The sequence below is a fragment of the Mandrillus leucophaeus genome, unplaced genomic scaffold (genome assembly GCF_000951045.1).
Source record: "Mandrillus leucophaeus isolate KB7577 unplaced genomic scaffold, Mleu.le_1.0 Scaffold277, whole genome shotgun sequence".
NCBI lineage: Eukaryota > Metazoa > Chordata > Mammalia > Primates > Cercopithecidae > Mandrillus > Mandrillus leucophaeus.
In genome coordinates this window covers 1365194-1375115 of record NW_012102887.1, presented here as the reverse complement: position 1 = coordinate 1375115, position 9922 = coordinate 1365194, and the positions used below count along the sequence as shown (strand labels likewise).

The following is a 9922-nucleotide window of genomic DNA, read 5'->3' as shown; positions in this document are numbered from 1 at the left end:
GGATTACAGGCATGCACCACACTCGGCTAATTTTGTTGGTTTTAGTACATACGGGGTTTCACCATGTTTCCCAGGTTTGCCTACAATTCCTGGCCTCATGTGATCTGTCTGCCTCAGCCTCCCAAAGTGTTGGGATTACAGGCGTGAGCCACTGCACCTGGCCTCCTTTCCAATTTTTGACTTCTGATTTTTCTTGTTTGTCGAATTGTGATGCCTAACACCTCCAGTATAATACGTTAAAAAAGAAGGATAATGAACTGAGTGCGAGGTGGTTCACGCCTGTAATCCCAACACTTTGGGAGGCTGAGACAGGCGGATGACCTGAGACCAGGAGTTCGAGACCAGCCTGACCAACATGGTGAAACCCCCTCTCTACTAAACATACAAAAATTAGCTGGGCAGGGTGGCGGGCGCCTATAATCCCAGCTACTCAGGAGGCTAAGGCAGGAGAATTGCTTGAACCCGGAAGGCAGAGGTTGCAGTGAGCTGAGATTGTATCATTGCACCCCAGCCTGGGTGACAGAGCAAGATTCTATCAAAAAAAAGAAGAATAGCAGCCATTCCTTCCTTGCCTTCAATGTAAGTAGGAATGTTACTCGTTTTCTCCACTAAGTGAGTGCATTGGTTCTTGGGCTGGATCTTAGTCCAGTGAATGAATTTGGGGATTTGGAGAGAAGTATACTTGAGAAACATATTAGTCCATTATCACATTGCTATGAAGAAACACCTGAGACTAGGTAATTTGTAAGAAAAGGCGTTTAATTGGCTCACAGGCTATATAGGAAGTGTGGCAGCATCTGCTTCTAGGAGTCCTCAGGGAGCTTTTACTCATGGCAGAAGGCAAAGTGGGAGCAGGCATCTTCACATGGCCAAAGCAGGAGAAAGAGAGAGCGAGAAGGTGCTACATACTTTTAAACAACCAGATCTTGCGATAACTCGCTGTCATGAGAACAGCACTGAGGGGATGGTGCTAAACCATTCATGAAGGATTCACTCCCATGATCCAGTCACCTGCCAGCTGGCCCCACCTCTAACACTGGGGATTACACTTCAACATGAGATTTGGTGGGGACACAGATCCAAACCATATTAAAATGCAATTAAAGATTTTTTTGATTTGTTTTAGAGACAGGGTCTTGCTATGTTGGCCAAGATGGTCTCATACTCCGACCCTCAAATTATCCTCTCACCTCAGACTCCCAAATTGCTGGGATGACAGGTATGAGCCACAGCTGCCAGCCCTGATATAAATCTTGACTCAGCATTCTTTATTTTCACTGTCAGACTGCTCAATGCATCCCTTCTTGAAGTTTCGAAAAACAGGTATGTTCAGATATTTTCAGCAGAATTCATCAAAAAAATGTTAAAAACTCTTTAAAATGTTGACACATTTTATGTAGCACAATTGCTGCCATTTAAAAATTAGGTGTTTTGGTCGGCATGATGGTTCACATCTGTAATCTCAGCTCTTTGGGAGGCCGAGGCAGGCAGATCACCTGAAGTCAAGAATTTGAGACCAGCCTGGCCAATATGGTGAAACCCCATCTCTACTAAAAATATAAAAATTAACCAGGCATGGTGGTGCACACCCATAGTCCCACCTATTCAGGAGCCTGAGGCAGGAGAATGGCTTGAACCCAGGAGGCGGAGTTTGCAGTGAGCCAAGATCACGCCACTGCATTCCAGGCTGGGTGAGAGAGCGAGACTCTGTCTCAAAACAAACAAACGAACAAACAAACAAAAAACAGGTATTTCATTCCACTCCCTCCATCAGTGTTTTCTTATTTCTAATACTTCTAGAAACCTCCTTTAAGTGTTCCTATTTTAGACAGACATCACACAGGTGCTGTTTTTTGGGAGAGGGGGATGAGAGTCTTACTCTGTTGCCCAGGCTGGAGTGCAGTGGTGCAATTATAGCTCACTGCGGCCTCTGACTCCTGTGCTCAACCCATCCTCCCCCCATGACCTCCCAAGTAGCTGAGACTACAGGCACACACCATGCTGCCCAGCTAATTTTTTAATTTTTTAGTAGAGTCAGGTCTCACTGTGTTGCCCAGGCTGGTCTTGAACCTCTGGCCTCAAGCAAAATTCCCACCTTGGCCTCCCAAATTGCTGGGATTACAGGAGTGAGCCACTGCACCTGGCCCATAGATGCATTAACACCTCTATATGGTAGTGGAGAGAAGGCTCCCTGCCTCTCCCAGGCCACTGGGAAATGACCTGAGTGTCATTCTGCAAATACACAAGAGGGTCTGGAGCTATTCTTGAGGTAGACTTTCAACAGCAAAACTCAGGGCACAACATGGAAAATAATCATAAAAAATTAAATAATAATACTATCAAATCATAACTTGTGAATAATGCTGTTATCAGAGTTGAAGACAAGCCCTTAGAAATGGGATAAACCTTGTAATTCTCTTGGAGAACTGTAACTTAAACAGAAATACACTTATTAGAAGAAGAAAGAAAATGGCTCGTGTGACAAAAAGGTCCCATGCGTTGACTTCTTTGGTAAGATCAACAAGTATTTAAGCCAAGGAATAGGGTCCGTCCAGTTAGTGTTTCTCCCCACAAATGGTGAATGCCAACTCCAGGATGGCTGGAGTTTTCTCATGGTTTGGTTCCACACCATCTGCATGTCCGTACAAGTGAGAAAAACCAGAATTTTCCAGCTGCTACTGGTCACAGGGGGGTCCCCAATATGGGTTGTTTAATTATGACGATGGGTTCTGTCAATTGCATCCAGTAAAATTGGGCAGATAGAGAACTCGTCTAAAGCTGAGGTTTCATTGTGGTTTTGAAAGGTCCATTGGAATCCCGATTTGCAAAAAGCATGTCAAGTTATGGCAAAACATATGCCACCCATCTTAAAATCCTTCCTTATTATTGCATAGCTTTAAAAGCCACTGCTGCAATTATTGCAATGAGGTTAGAGTTTTGTTGACAAGATGACATTACTCTCTTCCTCTGGGTGAGACATATCTGGATTCTCGCTTGGAGCAGGGCTCTGTACATCCTTCTGGGATTTGGTTGAGTAGATAATATACATGCTTCTCATTAGGAAAATTCCAGCAATTACTGCAAAATAGCTCCCATAAACTAAAAACTGGAGAAAAACAAATAATTAGCCACATATAAAATATGACCATCTATGTCAATGATAATACAACATAATACTGTTGATTTGCTTGGATTATGGGTTAACTGAGACCCAGGTTTTTAATGTGGGGTCATTTAGGTTGAACAATACTCTCCTATCAAGTAAGAAATCAAGATCAAGTAAGAAATCAAGATCAAGTAAGAAGATGTAAGCAATACAGTGACTAAGAGTCTTGGCTTCAGAGCAGATTGCTTGGGTTAAAATCATAGCTACTACCATCAATAGTAAAAAACAAAACAAAACAAAAAAACACTAAAATTCATTGATTTGTCTCTATGTCTTTGTTTGGAGGCTGGTGCAATGTTACATTCAATGTCTCCAAGAATAAATTTAAGCACTGAAGTTACTTCTTACCTGCATTATCCAGGTAAATGTTGTCCTAGTTGCAATTATTGCTCAAAACATACTTGGTGTGTTACAGTATGATAATTAAGGAGTTGTATATATTAAAATTTGCTTAACCAAGGAACTCAAGAAATTTAAATATTGCTTGTTGCAAGGTTGAGAAACCTTTGAGGTTACCGAGTTGAAAACAGAAGTATTACAGCTTACCTGAATGCTGATTGGCAAGTTGAGCCCTCTCTGATCTACTACAATCACAGTTATGATGGTCTGAATCACCAAGGCAATAAAGGTGTTGATTCCAAATACCAGGGCATAGCGTTCCACACTCAGATTAACTGCAATCTGAAATCTATCATTAAACATAAATAAGCATTTTAACCATAACATGGGTGGAAGTCTTCAAAAGATAGAAATTAGTGCCCACAGGGGTACCTGTGTCACCCACCTCCAGCTCCAGGTAGTCCAGCAAAGAGAAAGAGAGAGACTGTCTAGGAGAAAGTGAGGGAAAATAACAAGCGTCTCTGTCTGGTAATCCAGAAAATTCTTCTGGATCTTATCCAAGATCACCAAAGCAGTACCTCTAAGAGTCTGCTAGAACCACAGTGTTACTGGGCTTGGGGTGCTCCCTAATGCAGATAAAGTTTAGATCGTAACACCCAAAACCTTCTGAATACCTAGAAAGCCTCCCCAAGGAGGACAGGTACAAAAAAGCCCAGAGAGCAAAGACTACAATAAATACAACTCTTCAATACCCTGACACTGATGGACATCCATAAGCATCAAGATCATCCAGGAAAACATGTTCTCAGTAAACAAACTAAATAAGGCACCAGGGACCAATCCTGGTGAAACCGATATATGACCTTTCAGACACAGAATTCAAAATAGCTGTGTTAAGAAAACTCAAAGAAATTCAAGATAACACAAACCAAGGAATTGAGAATTCTGTCAGATAAACTGAATAAAGAGATTGAAATAATTAAAAAGAATCAAGCAGAAATGCTGGGGTTGAAAAATGCAATTGACATACTGAAGAATGCATCAGAATCTCATACCAGCAGAACTGATCAAGCAGAAGAAATAATTAGCAAGCTTGAAGACAAGCTATTTAAAAATACAGTCAGGAGACAACAGAAAAAAGAAGAATGAGGCACACCTACAATATCTAGAAAATAGCCTCAAAAGGGAAAATCTAAGTTATTGGCCTTAAAGAGGAGGTAAAGAAACAGATGAGGTAGAAAGTTAATTCAAAGGGATAATATCAGAGAACTTCCCAAAACTAGAGAAAGATATCAATATCTGAGGACAAGGTTACAGAACATCAAGCAAATTTAACCCAAAGAAGACTACTTAAATGCATTTAATAATCAAACTCCTAAAGGTTAAGGATAAAGAAAGGATTCTAGGCTGGGCGTTGTGGCTCACACCTGTAATCCTAGCACTTTGGGAGGCCAAGGCAGGTGGATCACAAGGTCAAGAGATCAAGACCATCCTGGCCAACATGGTGAAACCCCATCACTACTAAAAATACAAAAATTAGCCAGGCGTGGTGGTGTGTGCCTGTAATCTCAGCTACTCAGGAGGCTGAGGCAGGAGAATCGCTTGAACCCAGGAGGTGGAGGTTGCAGTGAGCCGGGATTGCAGAGCGAGACTCCTTCTCAAAAAAAAAAAAAAAAAAAAAAGGGATTTTAAAAGGAGCAAGAGAAAGGAAATAAATAACATACAATAGAGGCCCCATGTCTGGCAGCACACTTTTCAGTCTTAGAAAAGACTTAGAACCAGGGAGTGGCATGACATATTTAAAGTGCTGAAGGCGAAAAACCTTTACCCTAGAATGGTATATCCAGTGAAAACATCAAACCTGAAGGAGAAATAAAGACCATCCCAAACAAATAGAAGCTGAGGGATTTCATCAACACCAGACCTGTCCTACAAGAAATGCTAAAGGGAGTACTTCCATCTCTAAGAAAAGGACGTTCATGAGCAATAAGAAAACATGTAAAGGCACAAAACTCACTTGCGATAATAAGCACATAGAACAACACAGAATATTATCACACTGCAACAGGTGTATAAACTACTCTTGTAAGTAGAAAGACTAAAAGATGAACCAATCAAAAATAGTAACTACAAATTTTCAAGACAGTACAGTAAGATATAAATAGAAACAACAAAAAGTTAAAAAGCAGGAGGACAAAGTTATACTGTAGAGTTTTTATTAGTTTTCTTTTTGCTTGTTTGTTTATGCAAATAGTCTTAAGTTGTTACCAGCTTAAAATCATGGGTTATAAGATAGTATTTGCAAGCCTCATGGTAATCTCAAATTGAAAAACATACAATGGATACCCAAAAAGTAAAAAAGAAATTAAATTATATCACCAGAGAAAACCACCTTCACTAAAAGGAAGAAAGAAAAGGAAAAAGGCCACAAAACCAGAAAAGAAATAACAAAATAACAGGAGTAAGTCCTTATGTATCAGTTTAAACTCTTCAAAAGAGAGTGGTTGAATGGATTTTTAGAAGGACCCAATGATCTGTTGCCTACAAGAAATACATTTTACCTATAAAGACATACATAGACTGAAAATGGAGTGATGGACAAAGGTATGCCATGCCAATGGAAATAAACAAAAAAACAGGGTTTGTAGCTATACTTATAGCAGAGAGAATAGATTTCAAGACAGAAACTAGAGACAAAGGTCATTATACAATGATAAAAGGGTCAATTCAGCAAGAGGATATAAAAATTGTAAATATATATGCACCCAACACTGGAGCACCCATATATAAAGCAAATATTAGAACTAGAAAGAGATAAGAGAATGCAATACAATAATAGCTAGAGACTTTAAAACCCCACTTTCAGCACTGGATAGATTTTCCAGATAGAAAATCAATAAAGAAACATCAGACTTAATCTGTACTATAGAAAAAATGGACCTAATAGATATTTACAGAACTTTTCATTGGCCACAGAATACATACTGTTCTCAGCATATGGATCATTGTCAAGGATAAACCATGTTAGGTCACAAAACAACTCTTAAAACATATTCAAATATTTGAAATAATTAATATCAAACATTGTCTCTGACCACAATAGAATAAAACTAGAAATCAACAAGAGAGATTTTGGAAACTATAGAAACACATGGAAATTAAACAATATGCCCCGAATGACCAGTGGGTCAATGAAGAAATCGAGGAATTGAGAGAAATTGAAAAATTTCTTGAAACAAATGATAACGGAAACACAACATGCCAAAACCTATAGGACACAGTGAAAACAGTACTAAGAGGGAAGTTTATAGTTACAAGTGCCTACATAAAAAAAGAAGAGAGGCCGAGTGTGGTGGCCCATGTGTGTAATTCCAGCATTCTGCAAGGCTGAGGCAGATGAATCACTTGAGCTCCAGAGTTCTAGACCAGCCTGGTCAATATAGTGAAACTCCGTCTTTACCAAAAATACAAAAAATTAGCCAGGCGTGGTGGTGCACGTTTGTGGTCCCAGCTTCTCAGGAGTCTGAGGCAGGAGGATCACTTGAGCCCAGGAGGCAGAAGTTGCAGTGAGTAGAGATGATCATGCCAGTGCACTCCAGCCTGGGCAACACAGTAAGACCCTGTCTCTTAAAAAAAAAAAAAAAAAAAAAGAAGAAGAGACACCTCAAATAAATAACCTAATGATGCATCTTAAAGAACTAGAAAAGCAAGAGTAAACGTAACCCAAAATTAGTAGAAGAAAAGAAATAATAAACATCAGAGCAGAAAGAAATGAAATTGAAATGAAGAAAACAATACAAAAGGTCAATGAAACAAAAAGTTGGATTTTAGAAAAGATAAAATTGACAAACCTTTAGCCAGACTAAGAAAAAGAGATAAGGCCCAAGTAAATAAAACTAGAGATGTAAAAGGAGACATTAAAACCAATACTGCAGAAATTCAAAGAATCATCAGTGGCTACTGTGATCAAGTATATGCCAATAAATTGGAAAATCTAGAAGAAATGGATAAATTCCTAGATACAAACAACCTATGCAGATTGAACCATGAAGAAATCCAAAACCTGAGCAGACCAATAACAAGTAATGAGATTGAAGACATAATAAAAAGCCTCCCACTAAAGGAAAGCCCAGGACCCAATGGCTTCACTTCTGAATTCTATAAAAGAACTAATTCCAATCCTATCCAAATTATTCTAAAAAACAGAGGAGGGAACACTTCCAAACTCATTCTACCAGGCCAGTATTACCCTAACAGCAAAACCAGACAAAGGCACATTAAAAACAAAAAACAACTACAGGCCAATCTCTGATGAATATCAATGCAAAAATTCTCAACAAAATACTAGCAAACTGAATTCAACAATACATGAGAAAGATAATCTATCATGACTAAGTGGGATTTATCCCAGGGATGCAAGGATCATTTAACATATGCAAATCAATCAATGTGATAAGTCACATCAACAGAATGAAGGACAAAAACTATGATCATTCAATTGATGCTAAATAAAGCATGTGATACAATTCAACATCCCTTCTTGATAAACACCCTTAAAAAACTGGGTATAGAAGGAACATACTCCATATAATAAAAGCTATATATGACAGACATACAGCTAGTATCAGACTGAATGGGAGAAAACTGACAAGGATGCCTACTTTTACCACCACTATTCAACATAGCACTGGAAGTCCTATCTAGAACAATCAGACAAGAGAAAGAAATAAAGGGCATCCACATTGGAAAGGATCAAGTCAAATTATCCTTGCTTGCAGACGATATGATCTTACATTTAGGAAAACTTAGACTCTTACCAATAAACTATTAGAGCTGATAAATAAGTTCAGTATATTTGCAGGACATAAAATCAACATACAAAACTCCATAACATTTCTATATGCAAACAGAGAACAATATGAAAAAGAAATCAAAAAAGTGATCCTATTTACAATAGATAAAATAAAATACCTAAGAATTAACTAAAGAAGTGAAAGATCTTTGCAATGAAAACTATAAAACACTGATACAAGAAATTGAAGAGGACACACACACACAAAATGGAATAATATTCCATATTTGTGGACTGGAGGAATCAGTATTGTTAAAATGCCCATACTATCCAAAGCAATCTACAGATTCAATGCAATCCCTATAAAAATGCCAAGGATATTCTTCACAGACATAGAAAAAACAATTCTAAAATTTATGTGAAACCACAGAAGACCCAGAATAGTCAAAGCTATCCTAAGCAAAACAAAACAAAATGAAACAACAACAACAACAAAAAACTGGAGGAATCACATTACCTGACTTTGAATTATACTATAGAGCTATAGTAACCAAAACAGCATAGTTCTGACATAAAAGCAGACATGTAGACCAATGGAACAGAAGAGTGAACCCAGAAACCCAGTAGTGAACCCACACATCTACAGTAAACTCATTTTCAACAAAGATGCCAGGAACATACATTGGGGAAAAGACAGTCTCTTCAGTAAATGGTGCTGGGAAAACTGAATATCCATATGCAGAAGAATGAATGAAAGTAGACCCCTATTTCTCACCATATACAAAATCAAGTCCAAATGGATTAATGACTTAAATCTAAGACCTCAAATTATGAAACAACTACAAGAAAACAAATTATGAAACAACTACAAGAAAACATTGGGGAAATTCTCTGGGACATTGGAGTGGGCAAATATTTCTTGAGTACCCCACAAATGCAGGCAACCAAAGCAAAAATGGACAAATGGGATCACATCAAGTTAAAAAGCTCCTGCACAGCCAAGGAAAGAGGCAACCCACAGAATGGAAAAACAAATCTGCAAACTACCCACGAGACAAGGGGTTAAAAACCAGACTATAGAAGGAGTTCAAACAACTCTATAGGGAAAAAAAGTCTAATAATCAGATGAAAAATGGGCAAAAATCTGAATAGACGTTTCTTTAAAGACATGCAAATGGCAAACAGATACATGAAAAGGTGCTCGACATCATTGATCAGAGAAATGGAAATCAAAACTACAATGAGATATTATCTCACTTCAATTAGAATTATCCAAAAGACAAGCAATAAATGCTGATGAGAATGTGCAACCTCCGCCTCCCAGGTTCAAGTGATTCTTCTGCCTCAGCCTCCCCAGTAGCAGGGATTACAGGTGCTCACCACCATGCCCAGCTAATTTTTGTATTTTTAGTAGATACGAGGTTTAACCATATTGGCCAGGCTGGTCTTGAACTCCTGACCTCAGGTGATCCACCTGCTTTGGCCTCCCAAAGTGCTGGGATTACAGATGTGAGCCACTGTGCCCAGCCATGAATATTTCTTTTTTAATGCAAAGAAATGATATAATCCTTTATCATTTAACAAAATCCTCACATTAAAAAAAAAAGCAACCTAAGATGCATGAT

At 38.5% G+C, this 9922-nt stretch overlaps 1 protein-coding gene across 3 annotated transcripts in view; it reads right to left on the bottom strand.

Annotated features, from left to right (window-relative positions):
- Positions 1–741: 741 nt before the first annotated feature.
- Positions 742–9922, bottom strand: part of SLC19A3 (solute carrier family 19 (thiamine transporter), member 3) — a 28362-nt gene continuing 19181 nt past the window's right edge. For 2 of the 3 annotated variants that reach the window (XM_011984960.1, XM_011984962.1), the window contains 2 exons: positions 3713–3854; positions 2345–3106 (listed from right to left, as the gene is read on the bottom strand). In XM_011984960.1, the coding sequence (XP_011840350.1) occupies positions 2930–3106; positions 3713–3854 (319 nt within the window). In that variant the 3' untranslated portion in view covers positions 2345–2929. Of the gene's footprint in view, positions 3107–3712; positions 3855–9922 lie in introns of all 3 variants that reach the window. The other variant, XM_011984961.1, reaches the window with a different exon arrangement.